The sequence below is a fragment of the Littorina saxatilis genome, linkage group LG7, assembly GCF_037325665.1.
Source record: "Littorina saxatilis isolate snail1 linkage group LG7, US_GU_Lsax_2.0, whole genome shotgun sequence".
Classification (NCBI taxonomy): domain Eukaryota; kingdom Metazoa; phylum Mollusca; class Gastropoda; order Littorinimorpha; family Littorinidae; genus Littorina; species Littorina saxatilis.
The window spans coordinates 44,866,403-44,883,557 of NC_090251.1; the positions used below are offsets into that span (position 1 = coordinate 44,866,403).

Consider the following 17,155-nt stretch of genomic DNA (forward strand, 5'->3'; position numbering starts at 1 on the left):
CTCAAAGGTCAAATTATGTGCAGACCTCCAAGTGCCTTAACCCCCTTTGTGTGTACACGCAAGCACAAGACCAAGTGCGCATGCAAACGATCCTGTAATCCATATCAGAGTTCGGTGGTTTTATAGAAACACAAAAATACCCCGTATGTCTCCTCCGAAAGCATAATCTGGATATAGCTGCCTGAATGGTGGGGTAAAAACGGTCTTACACGTAAAAACCTACTTAAAAAAACCACGAGTGAATGTGGGAGTTTCAGCCCATGAACAAAGAAGAAGTTCTTCTTCAGCGTTCCAGAATTTTCTGGTTACGTGTGAGCTCGTTTGCCCATTTGGGTGCCCGAAACTATACTCTGAGAGCATAGTCAGCTTCACTCCGCTTTTGTTGAGTGGGCATGCTGGGTATTTTCATGTTTCCATAACCCACCAAACTCCGACATGGATTACAGGATCTTTTCCGTGCGCACTTGGTCTTGTGCTTGCATGTACACACGAAGGAGGTTAAGTCACTAGCAGGTCTGCACATAAGTTGACCTGGGAGATCGGAAAAATCTCCACTCTTAACCCACCAGGCGGCAGCGACCGGGATTCGAACTCACGACCTCCCGATTAGGAGGCCGACATCTTACCACCACGCCACTGCGACCGTCGAAGAAGAAGTCAATCTGAGACTGTCTCACCTTGACTGGTACCAGGGAAACCTGCCTGACTCATGGTCATAGGCATGCTGGTTTGTACCATGTTTGGGCCGGACATCCCCATGGGCTGCGACATCATCGGGTTGGAGGCACTCATGCTCATCTGGTTTCCCATTCCTACTTGGGGCTGTGCACAGAATGCGCAAGATAAAAAAAACGTATTTTTTACAATTAAAATGACTATTTCTAAGAATACTCACCTCAATTTAACCTTCTCAGCCAAGCACTCGTAAGTAATGTAACTCCTATTAGTTAAATTGAGGTGATGTATTCGAAAGAAATATGACTGCCCACAACTTGACAAAAAATACCAAGGCAAATAACAACACAAACAACTACAAAATATATATATACCGAGCAACAAAAGATACGTGAAAAAATTCTGCATTGTTTCATTGAAAAAATCACGAACAATTATAGAGTTAGGATTATCAATCCACAAAAGTTTGATGAAGGCATGTTTGACCTAGCTAATGTGTGATTATTTTGATGCTGCGACTGTTTCAACACACGGGACAAGCAGGTTTCACGTGAAACACATAATGCGCGCTCGTAGCACGTGCAAGTGGAGCAGAAGTAATCGGATGTGTGAGATGTGTTCACTAATGCATTAGCAACCAAAAGAGACCATGGCACGCCTGCTGCCAGTCTCACTTTTGAAACAGCCAGGATGCCAAGGTTGACACCACCAAAACGCCAGGTCGACTTAAAGCTGGGGATGATCCAGAAGCGCTGGCATGTCCTTTAAACATGCACATGTCAACAGTCTATTACCTTCAGCAATGTTTTGCTGACATTGGAAGCACTACAGTTATGCAACGCGGTGGAATATTCGCATTACCTCAATACGACAAGATCACCAGTTCCTACCACAACGTCTTCGAGATCGATTCCAAAAAGCCACTGACACTACCAGGAACATCATTGGGAACCACGAGTGTCCGATCAGTGGCCAGACAGCGTGATGAAGACTGACTGAGCGAGACCTCCAAAACTTCTGGTCAGCTAGAGGACACGTCCTTCCTCGAAGACATGAAGTGGCGCACCAGCAGTTGGCCCAGAATCACCTAACTGGAACTTGTGGCAGAAAACATTGTGTTCCCTGGTATGATGGCTTTTGCTGCATCAATCATGTTAATGAGCTCGCTAGAGTGTGGAGAAGAAGAGGTGAGCGTAATGTTGATGACTGCATCATTGAACACAATGCCCAGGGTGGACTAAACGAGATGGTATGGGGTATAATTTGCCTCAACCAAACTTTCGGACCTGTGCTTTTCCACAATCTTGGTCCTGGTCAGGAAAATGGTATCAACTAATGCATCCACCTCACGAGGCGCCGATGTCAGACAGTTATCAACGCCAGCGGGGGTCATACGCACAATGACCTTCCCGCGGGTTTTGCGTTGCCCAAGACAACAAAGAACGATCCTCAGACCTGTTTACCCTAAACCCGAGGCAAGAGTACATGTACTTTACCAAAAAGTTGAGTGTATTTTTCAAAAAGTTGGTGTACTTTGCAAGCAAAGCCATATGGGCTAGGGAAAATGTACGCGTGGGTGCAAACGTGTTTGTGTAAGAATAGCATGTCTTGTGAACACCTTCAGAATTTAACTCCTTCCAATACAACAGGGATAAAACAATTGTATTTACCTGTCAGTTTATAGCATTATAACCAGTGTCTTCCAATCAGATTGATAATAAAAAGATGAAGTTCGTGAAATAACATCTGCGGTTGACAGTGGCAAGTTCCTTTTTACAATCATCTCAGAAAACATTGCTTCAGCGCGGACTACAGCCTTTTCTTCTGGCAGGATTTGCTTTGCATGAATGAACTTCATAATTCCTTGGCAGCTTTCAGCGGATTTCTTTGCAGCAACCTTGTCCAGGGGAGTTTTGGAACTGCAGTGTCGTTCGATGTCATATTTCCCAGCATGGGCAACGGAGAAATCTCATTTACAATACTTGCAGTGTGCATGACTTTTTCTCATAGTAGACTCCACAATTCCTGGCTCTTTCTTATATTTCTCCAAGAAAATCTGCTGCTTCTGCTGTTTAGACTTGGTACAGTCATCCGAAACTGGAACATTTTTCCGCTTCATTTTGCCACGATTGTCCAGACGATCGCACGTGCCAACAACTGAACAAGGTTTCCACAGCTGAAGATTCGCTGTCATGGTTATCTCCCTTCGACCGAAACCGGTATCAGTTGTACCATTCCGTAATCAACACACCAACACTGGTAAACGTATTCTAGACTTTTTCTTAGGCGTATTTTGTGCGTGTGTCGCGTGTTTGCGTACCGATAATAATTTGGCGTACAAAATACGCCCAAATCGTATTGGTAAACAGGTCTGGATCCTATATCGAAGTAGAGTGTTATTAGAACATCTCACCTTTATTTCGATTCGTTCAATGTCAGGTATTTTAGCTATGCAATTTTCAAATGTAAAGTAAACTTATTTCTAAAGAGAATTCGCGTTTCTTTTGTTGCTCGGTATACTACATATGCAGCAAGAGAGAGAAAGACAAAGAGGGGGAGACGAGAGTGAGACAAAGAGGGGGAGACAGAGAGTGAGACAGAGAGGGGGAAACAGAGAGTGAGACAGAGAGTGAGACAGAGAGGGAGAGAGAGGGATAGAGAGGGGGAGACAGAGAGTGAGACAGAGAGGGGGAAACAGAGAGTGAGACAGAGAGTGAGACAGAGAGGGAGAGAGAGGGGGAAACAGAGAGTGAGACAGAGAGGGGGAAACAGAGAGTGAGACAGAGAGTGAGACAGAGAGGGAGAGAGAGGGGGAAACAGAGAGTGAGACAGAGAGTGAGACAAAGAGGGGGAAACAGAGAGTGAGACAGAGAGGGGGAAACAGAGAGTGAGACAGAGAGTGAGACAAAGAGGGGGAAACAGAGAGTGAGACAAAGAGGGGGAAACAGAGAGTGAGACAAAGAGGGGAAAACAGAGAGTGAGACAAAGAGGGGGAAACAGAGAGTGAGACAGAGAGTGAGACAAAGAGGGGGAAACAGAGAGTGAGACAGAGAGTGAGACAGAGAGGGGGAAACAGAGAGTGAGACAGAGAGTGAGACAAAGAGGGGGAAACAGAGAGTGAGACAAAGAGGGGGAAACATAGAGTGAGACAGAGAGTGAGACAAAGAGGGGGAAACAGAGAGTGAGACAGAGAGTGAGACAAAGAGGGGGAGACAGAGAGTGAGACAAAGAGGGGGAAACAGAGAGTGAGACAGAGAGTGAGACAAAGAGGGGGAAACAGAGAGTGAGACAGAGAGTGAGACAAAGAGGGGAAAACAGAGAGTGAGACAGAGAGGGGGAAACAGAGAGTGAGACAGAGAGTGAGACAAAGAGGGGGAAACAGAGAGGGAGACAGAGAGTGAGACAGAGAGGGGGAGACAGAGAGTGAGACAAATAGGGGGAGACAGAGAGTGAGAAAAAGAGGGGGAAACAGAGAGAGAAAGACAAAGAGGGGGAGACAGAGAGTGAGACAGAGAGTGAGACAGAGAGTGAGACAGAGAGGGGGAAATAGAGAGTGAGACAAAGAGGGGGAAACAGAGAGTGAGACAAAGAGGGGGAAACAGAGAGTGAGACAGAGAGGGGGAAACAGAGAGTGAGACAAAGAGGGGGAAACAGAGAGTGAGACAAAGAGGGGGAAACAGAGAGTGAGACAAAGAGGGGGAAACAGAGAGTGAGACAAAGAGGGAGAAACAGAGAGTGAGACAAAGAGGGGGAGACAGAGAGTGAGACAAAGAGGGGGAAACAGAGGGTGAGACAAAGAGGGGGAAACAGAGAGTGAGACAAAGAGGGGGAAACAGAGAGTGAGACAAAGAGGGGGAAACAGAGAGTGAGACAAAGAGGGGGAGACAGAGAGTGAGACAAAGAGGGGGGAACAAAGAGTGAGACAGAGAGTGAGACAGAGAGGGAGAGAGAGGGATAGAGAGGGGGAGACAGAGAGTGAGACAGAGAGTGAGACAGAGAGTGAGACAGAGAGTGAGACAGAGAGGGAAACAAAGAGGGGGAAACAGAGAGTGAGACAGAGAGTGAGACAGAGAGTGAGACAGAGAGTGAGACAGAGAGGGATAGAGAGGGGGAAACAGAGAGTGAGACAGAGAGTGAGACAGAGAGTGAGACAGAGAGTGAGACAGAGAGGGAAACAAAGAGGGGGAAACAGAGAGTGAGACAAAGAGGGGGAAACAGAGAGTGAGACAGAGAGTGAGACAAAGAGGGGGAAACAGAGAGTGAGACAGAGAGTGAGACAGAGAGTGAGATAGAGAGGGAGAGAGAGGGATAGAGAGGGGGAGACAGAGAGCGAGACAGAGAGGGGGAAACAGAGAGTGAGACAGAGAGTGAGACAAAGAGGGGGAAACAGAGAGTGAGACAAAGAGGGGGAAACAGAGTGAGACAGAGAGGGGGAAACAGAGAGTGAGACTGAGTGAGACAAAGAGGGGGAAACAGAGAGTGAGACAAAGAGGGGGAAACAGAGAGTGAGACAGAGAGTGAGACAAAGAGGGGGAAACAGAGAGTGAGACAGAGAGTGAGACAAAGAGGGGGAGACAGAGAGTGAGACGAAGAGGGGGAAACAGAGAGTGAGACAGAGAGTGAGACAAAGAGGGGGAAACAGAGAGTGAGACAGAGAGTGAGACAAAGAGGGGGAAACAGAGAGTGAGACAGAGAGTGAGACAGAGAGGGGGAACAGAGAGTGAGACAAAGAGGGGGAAACAGAGAGTGAGACAAAGAGGGGGAAACAGAGAGTGAGACAGAGAGGGGGAGACAGAGAGTGAGACAGAGAGTGAGACAAAGAGGGGGAGACAGAGAGTGAGACAAAGAGGGGGAAACAGAGAGTGAGACAAAGAGGGGGAAACAGAGTGAGACAGAGAGTGAGACAGAGAGGGGGAAACAGAGAGTGAGACAGAGAGTGAGACAAAGAGGGGGAAACAGAGAGTGAGACAAAGAGGGGGAAACAGAGAGTGAGACAGAGAGTGAGACAAAGAGGGGGAAACAGAGAGTGAGACAGAGAGTGAGACAAAGAGGGGGAGACAGAGAGTGAGACAAAGAGGGGGAAACAGAGAGTGAGACAGAGAGTGAGACAAAGAGGGGGAAACAGAGAGTGAGACAGAGAGTGAGACAAAGAGGGGGAAACAGAGAGTGAGACAGAGACGGGGAGACAGAGAGTGAGACAGAGAGTGAGACAAAGAGGGGGAGACAGAGAGTGAGACAAAGAGGGGGAAACAGAGAGAGAAAGACAAAGAGGGGGAGACAGAGAGTGAGACAGAGAGTGAGACAGAGAGTGAGACAGAGAGGGGGAAACAGAGGGTGAGACAAAGAGGGGGAAACAGAGAGTGAGACAAAGAGGGGGAAACAGAGAGTGAGACAAAGAGGGGAAAACAGAGAGTGAGACAAAGAGGGGGAAACAGAGAGTGAGACAAAGAGGGGGAGACAGAGAGTGAGACAAAGAGGGGGAGACAGAGAGTGAGACAAAGAGGGGGAGACAGAGAGTGAGACAAAGAGGGGGAAACAGAGAGTTTGACAGAGAGGGGGAAACAGAGTGAGACAAAGAGTGGGAAACAGAGAGTGAGACAAAGAGGGGGAGACAGAGAGTGAGACAAAGAGGGGGAAACAGAGAGTGAGACAAAGAGGGGGAAACAGAGAGTGAGACAAAGAGGGGGAAACAGAGGGTGAGACAAAGAGGGGGAAACAGAGAGTGAGACAAAGAGGGGGAAACAAAGAGTGAGACAGAGAGGGGGAAACAGAGAGTGAGACAAAGAGGGAGAAACAGAGAGTGAGACAAAGAGGGGGAGACAGAGAGTGAGACAAAGAGGGGGAAACAGAGAGTGAGACAAAGAGGGGGAAACAAAGAGTGAGACAAAGAGGGGGAGACAGAGAGTGAGACAAAGAGGGGGAAACAGAGAGTGAGACAAAGAGGGGGAAACAGAGTGAGACAAAGAGGGGGAAACAGAGGGTGAGACAGAGAGGGGGAAACAGAGAGTGAGACACAGAGGGGGAAACAGAGAGTGAGACAAAGAGGGGGAAACAGAGAGTGAGACAGAGAGGGGGAAACAGAGAGAAAGACAAAGAGGGGGAGACAGAGAGTGAGACAAAGAGGGGGAAACAGAGAGTGAGACAGAGAGGGGGAAACAGAGAGTGAGACAAAGAGGGGGAAACAGAGAGTGAGACAAAGAGGGGGAAACAGAGAGTGAGACAGAGAGGGGGAAACAGAGAGTGAGACAAAGAGGGGGAAACAGAGAGTGAGACAAAGAGGGGGAAACAGAGAGTGAGACAGAGAGGGGGAAACAGAGAGTGAGACAAAGAGGGGGAAACAGAGAGTGAGACAGAGAGGGGGAAACAGAGAGTGAGACAGAGAGGGGGAAACAGAGAGTGAGACAGAGAGGGGGAAACAGAGAGTGAGACAGAGAGGGGGAAACAGAGAGTGAGACAGAGAGGGGGAAACAGAGAGTGAGACAGAGAGGGGGAAACAGAGTGAGACAGAGAGGGGGAGACAGAGAGTGAGATAGAGAGGGGGAAACAGAGAGTGAGACAAAGAGGGGGAAACAGAGAGTGAGACAAAGAGGGGGAAACAGAGAGTGAGACAGAGAGGGGGAAACAGAGAGTGAGACAGAGAGGGGGAGACAGAGAGTGAGACAAAGAGGGGGAGACAGAGAGTGAGACAAAGAGGGGGAAACAGAGAGTGAGACAGAGAGGGGGAAACAGAGAGTGAGACAAAGAGGGGGAAACAGAGAGTGAGACAAAGAGGGGGAGACAGAGAGTGAGACAAAAAGGGGGAAACAGAGAGTGAGACAAAGAGGGGGAAACAGAGAGTGAGACAAAGAGGGGGAGACAGAGAGTGAGACAAAGAGGGGGAAACAGAGAGTGAGACAAAGAGGGGGAAACAGAGAGTGAGACAAAGAGGGGGAGACAGAGAGTGAGACAAAGAGGGGGAAACAGAGAGTGAGACAAAGAGGGGGAAACAGAGAGTGAGACAAAGAGGGGGAAACAAAGAGTGAGACAGAGAGGGGGAAACAGAGAGTGAGACAAAGAGGGAGAAACAGAGAGTGAGACAAAGAGGGGGAGACAGAGAGTGAGACAAAGAGGGGGAAACAGAGAGTGAGACAAAGAGGGGGAAACAAAGAGTGAGACAAAGAGGGGGAGACAGAGAGTGAGACAAAGAGGGGGAAACAGAGAGTGAGACAAAGAGGGGAAAACAGAGTGAGACAAAGAGGGGGAAACAGAGGGTGAGACAGAGAGGGGGAAACAGAGAGTGAGACAGAGAGGAGGAAACAGAGAGTGAGACAGAGAGGGGGAAACAGAGTGAGACAGAGAGGGGGAAACAGAGAGAAAGACAAAGAGGGGGAGACAGAGAGTGAGACAAAGAGGGGGAAACAGAGAGTGAGACAGAGAGGGGGAAACAGAGAGTGAGACAAAGAGGGGGAAACAGAGAGTGAGACAAAGAGGGGGAAACAGAGAGTGAGACAGAGAGGGGGAAACAGAGAGTGAGACAAAGAGGGGGAAACAGAGAGTGAGACAAAGAGGGGGAAACAGAGAGTGAGACAGAGAGGGGGAAACAGAGAGTGAGACAAAGAGGGGGAAACAGAGAGTGAGACAGAGAGGGGGAAACAGAGAGTGAGACAGAGAGGGGGAAACAGAGAGTGAGACAGAGAGGAGGAAACAGAGAGTGAGACAGAGAGGGGGAGACAGAGAGTGAGACAGAGAGGGGGAAACAGAGAGTGAGACAAAGAGGGGGAAACAGAGAGTGAGACAAAGAGGGGGAAACAGAGAGTGAGACAGAGAGGGGGAAACAGAGAGTGAGACAGAGAGGGGGAAACAGAGAGTGAGACAGAGAGGGGGAAACAGAGAGTGAGACAGAGAGGGGGAAACAGAGAGTGAGACAAAGAGGGGGAAACAGAGAGTGAGACAAAGAGGGGGAAACAGAGAGTGAGACAAAGAGGGGGAAACAGAGAGTGAGACAAAGAGGGGGAAACAGAGAGTGAGACAAAGAGGGGGAAACAGAGAGTGAGACAGAGAGGGGGAAACAGAGAGAATGACAAAGAGGGGGAGACAGAGAGTGAGACACAGAGGGGGAAACAGAGAGTGAGACAGAGAGGGGGAAACAGAGAGTGAGACAAAGAGGGGGAAACAGAGAGTGAGACAAAGAGGGGGAAACAGAGAGTGAGACAGAGAGGGGAAAACAGAGAGTGAGACAGAGAGGGGGAAACAGAGAGAAAGACAAAGAGGGGGAGACAGAGAGTGAGACAGAGAGGGGAAAACAGAGAGTGAGACAGAGAGGGAGAGAGAGGGATAGAGAGGGAGAAAAAAAGATAGAGACAGAGACAAAACTCAGAACGTTATTACATAAGGATAAAGGTTTTAGGCATAGCCTTATCTTCCAACCTGTCCATTGAAAGAAAAAGAGAGAGGGAGCAGGAGAGAGGGAGAAAGGGGGAGCAAGAGGAAGAGAGAGGGAGCAGGAGAGAGGGAGAAAGGGGGAGCAAGAGGGAGAGAGAGGGAGCAGGAGAGAGGGAGAGGGAGCAGGAGAGAGGGAGAAAGGGGGAGCAAGAGGGAGAGAGAATGAAGGAGAGTGAGAGGGAGGCGGAGAGATAGGGAAAGAGGGTCAGGGAGAGAGAAGCAAGAGAGAGGGTAAGAGAGGGAGAGAAGAATAGAAGGTAAGAGAGAGAGGGGGGGGAGAGAGAGAGGGGGGAGAGAGGAAGAGAGAAACAGAGAAAGATCAGGTTCCATTCCCATACCTGTTGCATCATAGGCGGAAGGCCGGATTGGGGTGGGCCACCTTGTGCCATGACTGTCTGGCTCTGCGGTACTATCATCATGCCTTGTGTTGACATGGTAACGTTTCCCGGACCCATCATGCCTTGCCCTTGGTGGGACACAGGCACGCCATGTCCTGAAGTCACAACAGAAAAAAATCTTTTTTTTTAAAGTTACTGTTGGTTTTCTGGTCTTAAGTGTCTCTTACATTTTGGTTTTTCTTGGGAAGGACAGATATATTGCTATCCAGCTTCATCTGCTCAGGAGTAACTGGAAAGAGATCTGAACAGAGTGTTCGGAAGGGTATGGGATGGCTAGCTTCTACTACCACGCAAGGTGTTAAATTACACTCAGAGTAAGGTCAAAACTTTTGCATCCAAATTCCAATTCAAATTATTTTAATACCATCAAACTTTTGTTTTGATCCTTTTAAGTCCTGAGATTTGTTATCTAGCACGAGTTACGCTGGGAATAATATTTGTTGATGGATTCATATAGGGACCTTGTAGGCCTTACATTTTGTTTTTCAATGGGTCAAGATGTTCTGATAGAGAAACAGACTTGATCACTCAGAATAAGACCTTAACTCTTACCAGTTCGCTCCCTTACCCATCGTAAGCAAGCTTACGATGCCCCCCACCCCCCCCCCCCCCCCCTGTAGTTTTCCACTGACCAATTATCTAATTATCAAAAAAAAAAGGGTTATTTTACATTGGATGGGTTGGACAGTGGATAAACTCATATGTTAGACACACTTTATGACAGAAACAAGCTGGGTTTTTGTTATGTTAGTTATATGAATGCATTATTAGGCCAAAAAAATAAATAGTCTGTTAACGGAAATATAGGCCAAAACAATAGGGTCGGTAGGTCGGGAGTTATTTTGCCAAAAAACAAAGACCTTTTTTTCTTTTTTTTTTCTTTTTTTCCCCTCCAAAAACCATATTTTTAAGTTATTTTGCCAAAAAACAAAGGATTTCCCCCCCCCCCCCCCCCCCCCAAATGCCAAAAAAAAAGTCTGGGGTCGCTTCGAAAAAATAGGGTCGGTCGGGATATCGTAACAGACTTTTTTTTTTTTTGCCTTAGGCATGCGTATGTCATGAAACGTCCAACTTTGAAATTTGGGTGGGGGTATTCAGGTGACAATAACTTTTTTGTTTATCAGCAAAACTCAATAAAACTTTGCTATGTTATGTAAAATTAATTCCAAAAACAGACTAGTTAGCAGCATATCTAAAATAAACTCAACACAAAAAAATGTCTTCTTTGTGTTTGTTACGTGTTCCAAAAAATGGGCGTACAAATTTCAACAAAAATCATGTTGTCCATTGCAAATGTTTCTCAAAGAACTGTCTTACTTACACAAGTTGACAAATATGTACACCAAATGGAAATGAAGTATACATGTTTTTTAAAGAAGTGGCTACAATACAATACCTTAGTCGAATAATGGAAAACATAATAGTTTATATCCGTATTTTCCAGCCAAATATCATGTTTTTCCGTTGTGTCTTTTTGTTCTCCTGTTTCATTTACAGAGGATTCACTTATGATTTGTCACATGAAGATAATTCACAACTGCTGTGTTGTCACATGTGCCTACTATATTGTAAATGTTGATGCCTGAATAAACCATTAAGAAAAAAAAAATCATGTTGTCACCCCCATAACCTTTTTTACTTTTAAAGATAGCACAATTCTCTTTGCAAATATGAAAAGCTTATTCATTTTCCTTTCATTTGATATATAACTTTCTATATTTCATTTAGAATATGACCCCAGATAGCCACTCGGCATGTAGGCACCAACAGCACTGTAAAATATGCCCTAAAACCCCTGAACTGGTAAGAGTTAAATCAGCTGATGTCCCAAATATCTGAAAAATGTCAAAACTCAATTTCAACAACTTGTTTATGGATCACCTATACACTAAATACGGGCACATATAAAAACAACTTACCTATAACGTGATTCTTCATGTCATTCTGGAAATAGAAGAAAATATATTAATTCTTCAGTTGAAACGTTCATCTACCTTAGAATTTTTTCAAGCAACCACACACACCCACACCGACGCAAACACATATGCATATATATACAGGCACACACGTACACATACACAAACACTTAAACTCTTAGCTTGCCTTTCAGCTTTTCTACAAAGAGAGAAAGCAAGAAAACTTCTGACACAGACTTAACACATACATGTGTGACAGGGGAGGCTACCGCTCCTTTCACAGCAGACTCTGCACCCGAGTTGTTGGCCTTTAAGTCAACACAGGTTGATTGTGGAATTCTGTTTGTGATGGGGTCTGGTGGTTTCTGATTGTCTGTATGTTCATGGAAACCTTCGGGTTTGCATAACAGTTTTTATAGGGCTAAGAAATTAGCCCTAACATTTTCAATCCTGTTTGATTGCACTTCGCCTCCTGAGGTGATCATAGTGTTTCGGCACTCGGTTACACATGCACAGACCTGTTTACCCTAAACCTGAGGCAAGAGTACTTTTTCAAAAAGTTGAGTGTATTTTTAAAAAGTTGGTGTACTTTGCAAGCAAAGCCATATGGGCTAGGGAAAACGTACGCGTGGGTGCAAACGTGTTTGTGTAAGAATAGCATGTCTTGTGAACATCTTCAGAATTTAACTCCTTCCGATACAACAGGGTAAAACAATTTTATTTACCTGTCAGTTTATAACATTATAACCAGTGTCTTCCAAGCAGATTGATTATGAAAAGATGAAGTTCGTGAAATAACATCTGCGGTTGACAGTGGCAAGTTCATTTTTACAATCATCTCAGAAAACATTGCTTCAGCACGGACTAGATGTCTACAGCCTTTTCTTCTGGCAGGATTTGCTTTGCGGGAATGAACTTCATAATTCCTTGGCAGCTTTCAGCGGATTTCTTTGCAGCAACCTTGTCCATGTGAGTTTTGGAACTGCAGTGTCGTTCGATGTCATATTTCCCAGCATGGGCAACGGAGAAATCTGATTCACAATACTTGCAGTGTGCATGACTTTTTCCCATAGTAAACTCCACAATTCCTGGCTCTTTCTTATATTTCTCCAAGAAAATCTGGTGCTTCTGCTGTTTAGACTTGGTACAGTCATCCGAAACTGGCACCTTTTACCGCTTCATTTTCCCACGATTGTCCAGACGATCGCATGTGCCAACAACTGAACAAGGTTTCCACAGCTGAAGACTCGCTGTCATGGTTATCTCCCTTCGACCGAAACCGGTATCAGTTGTACCATCCCGTAATCAGCACACCAATACCGGAAAACGTATTCTAGACTTTTTCTTCTGCGTATTTTGTGCGTGTGTCGCGTATTTGCGTACTGATAATAATTTGGCGTACAAAATACGCCCAAATCGTACTGGTAAACAGGTCTGCATGCACCTACACACACTTGCCAAACTAACTCAAAGGCTTTATGCTGGCTGCATATTTGGCACACGCAGCGGACCAGCCCCCAAAGACACTTCAAAAGACTGACAGGCAGAGAGACACAGGAGAAAACAGATACTGAGATGACTGAAAGCAAAATCACAATAATGCTTGCTTTAATAGCAGTAACTTGCTGCATGGTGAGCCTTTGCATAGGACCAGAGACAGAGATACAGACAGAGACAAAGAAAGAGACAGAAACAGAGACACAAAGATGATTCAAAGCAAACTCACAACGATGCTCGCTTTAACAGCTGCGGCTAGCTGCATGGTGAGCCTTTGCATAGGACCAGAGACAGAGATAAAGACAGAGACAAAGAAAGAGACAGAAACAGAGACACAAAGATGATTCAAAGCAAACTCACAACGATGCTCGCTTTAACAGCTGCGGCTAGCTGCATGGTGAGTCTTTGCATAGGACCAGAGACAGAGATACAGACAGAGACAAAGAAAGAGACAGAAACAGAGACACAAAGATGATTCAAAGCAAACTCACAACGATGCTCGCTTTAACAGCTGCGGCTAGCTGCATGGTGAGGCTTTGCATAGGACCAGAGACAGAGATAAAAACAGAGACAAAGAAAGAGACAGAAACAGAGACAAAGATGATTCAAAGCAAACTCACAACGATGCTCGCTTAAACAGCTGCGGCTAGCTGCATGGTGATGCCTTGCATAGGACCAGAGACAGAGAATCACATAGAGACAGAGATAGAGAGAGACAGACAGAGATAAAGAAAGAGAGACATGATTGAAAGCAAACTCACAACCATGCTCGCTTTAACAGCAGCTGCTTTCAGCATGGTGAGGCCTTGCATATAACCAGTTCCAGATACAGAGAATCACATAGAGATAGAGAAAGACAGAGATAGAGAAAGACAGAGACAGATAAGATTGAAAGCAAACTCACAACCATGCTTGCTTTGACAGCTGCGCCTTGCTGCGTGGTGAGGCCTTGCATGGGACCAGTCCCAGATACAGAGAATCACATAGAGATAGAGAAAGACAGAGACAGAGATAGATAAAGACAGAGACAGATAAGATTAAACGCAAACTCACAACCATGCTTGCTTTGACAGCTGCGCCTTGCTGCGTGGTGAGGCCTTGCATGGGACCAGTCCCAGATACAGAGAATCACATAGAGATAGAGAAAGACAGAGACAGAGATAGATAAAGACAGAGACAGATAAGATTGAACGCAAACTCACAACCATGCTTGCTTTAACAGCATCCGCTTGCTGCTTGGTGAGGCCCTGCATGGGACCAGCCATGCGCTGACCACCCGGCCCCATAGGCCCCATGGGATAGCCCTGGGTGAATCCTTGTTGCTGGAAAACATGTTACACACAACATTTATACACCCATCCTGGGATGAAAGCTGAGAATTTTCAAAATCAAGAAAAATGGCTTGCAGTCAACCCTTTTGCTGCCTGTGGGATGTCAGCTGGCGTCCTGGGTAATTTGCTTTAATGGGCGCTAAACTGTTCAATAAACAACAACAGAAGAAGAAGAAAAAAAACTAAATGTGTGTGTGTGTGTTGTGTATTCATTTATAGTATGAATAAATGAATAAATTATACATCAAGGGCACACTGTACGTTGTCATTTGAGGTAAACACAGGTAATGCTTTGTATACAAATACTTCCTGGCAGCAAACAGGTTAAGGTGGTCCAAGAATGTTTGTCGAGTTGCACACACACACACACACGCATTTTGTTGTTTTTCTTCCCTTCTCTAGAATTTTGTCATTGAGGAAATCTGAGATAACAAAAAAGTAAGGAATTACTAAGGAGAATTACCATCCCTGCCCAACAGGTTTGCTCCTTAGTCCTGATTTTGAGTGTGGAGGCATGTGTTGCTTGATATCACCCACTCACCTGAGAGTGGAGGCATGTGTTGCTTGATATCACCCACTCACCTGAGAGTGTGGAGGCATGTGTGGCTTGATATCACCCACTCACCTGAGAGTGTGGAGGTATGTGTTGCGTGATATCACCCACTCACCTGAGAGTGTGGAGGTATGTATGTGTTGCTTGATATCACCCACTCACCTGAGAGTGTGGAGGCATGTTTTGCTTGATATCACCCACTCACCTGAGAGTGTGGAGGTATGTGTTGCAAGATATCACCCACTCACCTGAGAGTGTGGAGGCATGTGTTGCTTGATATCACCCACTCACCTGAGAGTATGGAGGCATGTGTTGCTTGATATCACCCACTCACCTGAGAGTGTGGAGGCATGTGTTGCTGCCCAGGGTGCATGCCCGGCGCCATCTGGGGATGAACGGCCATTATCTGGGGTCCCGCCATGCCTGGTGCCATACCTGGTGCGTTCTGCATGCCCGGCTGCTGGCTGGGCTGGCTTCCCACTGGCATGGCTGTTACACAGGCACAGTAGGCACAGTAGGTACAGTTGTACATTTCTTCATTGCTTTAAGCTGCATGGATTAAACTATTTAATTCAATTTAATTCAATTCAATTCGATAAAACTTTATAATCTGAATACAACAAACAGAATTTTTTCTTTTGGCTCGTGTACAAAATAACATCACATAAAAACACATTCTAAGAACATATAGACACATAAAATGACACATCAATACACACATTACCCAAACCACACATATCCATACCCGCACTCTCACTCCCTCCTCCCCTCACCCATCCTTGAAAATCGCAACAAAATCTGAGATAATCAGGTCTTAAAACGGAGGTTAATTTAACTATGTTATAAACAGGGGGGGGATTTCAATCCATGGCAAGAAAAGGGAGGTTTCATGGTATCCGTGAACTAAACTGGTTAAACTGACAAGGCTACACCTTCACCAAGGAGACACTGCTTTTGCTGTCTTTACTCAAAACGGCAGTTTGTTGAGGTAAGACCAGCTCTTAAACAGCACACATTTGTTGTAATTGGGGTACAGTGGAACCCCCCTTTTAAGACCTCCAAAAATCTGAGAAATTCAGGTCTTAAAAAGGAGGTAGTCTTAAAAGGGAGGGAGTCTTAAAATGGGGGTAAAATTACAGAGGTTATGAAAAAAATAAGTCTGAAAAAACAGGGTCTTAAAAAGGAGGGAGTCTTAAAATGGGGGTAAAATTACAGAGGTTATGAAAAAAATAAGTCTGAAAAAACAAGGTCTTAAAAAGGAGGGAGTCTTAAAATGGGGGTAAAATTACAGAGGTTATGAAAAAAATAAGTCTGAAAAAACAAGGTCTTAAAAAGGAGGGAGTCTTAAAATGGGGGTAAAATTACAGAGGTTATGAAAAAAATAAGTCTGAAAAAACAAGGTCTTACAAGAAGGGCAAAGCCCATACGACTCACATGCTTGACCTTGACCTTTACATGACCTTGACCTTCAGGGTCAAGGTCAAATAACTAAACCTAGCAATGACATCATACACTAAGAACGGCTTTACACATTTTTCCTACCAAAATACATGTGACCTTGACCCAAGGTCAAGGTCATCCAAGGTCATGCAACACAAAGCTGTTAATTCAAGACATAGGAAGTACAATGGTGCTTATTGGCTCTTTCTACCATGAGATATGGTCACTTTTAGTGGTTCACTACCTTATTTTGGTCACATTTCATAAGGGTCAAAGTGACCTTGACCTTGATCATATGTGACCAAATGTGTCTCATGATGAAAGCATAACATGTGCCCCACATAATTTTTAAGTTTGAAACAGTTATCTTCCATAGTTCAGGGTCAAGGTCACTTCAAAATATGTATACAATCCAACTTTGAAGAGCTCCTGTGACCTTGACCTTGAAGCAAGGTAAACCAAACTGGTATCAAAAGATGGGGCTTACTTTGCCCTATATATCATATATAGGTGAGGTATTGAATCTCAAAAACTTCAGAGAAAATGGGAAAAATAGCTGTTTTTTAGACAACATTTATGGCCCCTGCGACCTTGACCTTGAAGCAAGGTCAAGATGCTATGTATGTTTTTTGGGGCCTTGTCATCATACACCATCTTGCCAAATTTGGTACTGATAGACTGAATAGTGTCCAAGAAATATCCAACGTTAAAGTTTTCCGGATGGACGTCCGGACGGATGTCCGGACGGACGTCCGGACGGACGGGGGGGACGGACGGACGGACGACTCGGGTGAGTACATAGACTCACTTTTGCTTCGCATGTGAGTCAAAAAAGGAGGGAGTCTTAAATAAAATAAGGGTAAAATTACAGAGGGTATGAAAAAAATAAGTCTGAAAAAACAGGGTCTTAAAAAGGAGGGAGTC

The 17,155-nt window shown here is 45.4% G+C and overlaps 1 protein-coding gene across 4 annotated transcripts in view; it reads right to left on the reverse strand.

Annotated features, from left to right (window-relative positions):
- LOC138971565 (mediator of RNA polymerase II transcription subunit 25-like) overlaps window positions 1-17,155 on the reverse strand; it is a 57,311-nt gene that overhangs the window by 24,116 nt on the left and 16,040 nt on the right. For all 4 annotated transcript variants that reach the window (XM_070344326.1, XM_070344324.1, XM_070344325.1 and 1 more), the window contains exons 10-14: window positions 15,126-15,280; window positions 14,110-14,229; window positions 11,414-11,438; window positions 9,435-9,589; window positions 678-822 (exon numbers count right to left, since the gene is read on the reverse strand). In XM_070344326.1, coding sequence (XP_070200427.1) covers window positions 678-822; window positions 9,435-9,589; window positions 11,414-11,438; window positions 14,110-14,229; window positions 15,126-15,280 — 600 coding nt within the window. The remainder of the gene's footprint in view (window positions 1-677; window positions 823-9,434; window positions 9,590-11,413; window positions 11,439-14,109; window positions 14,230-15,125; window positions 15,281-17,155) is intronic.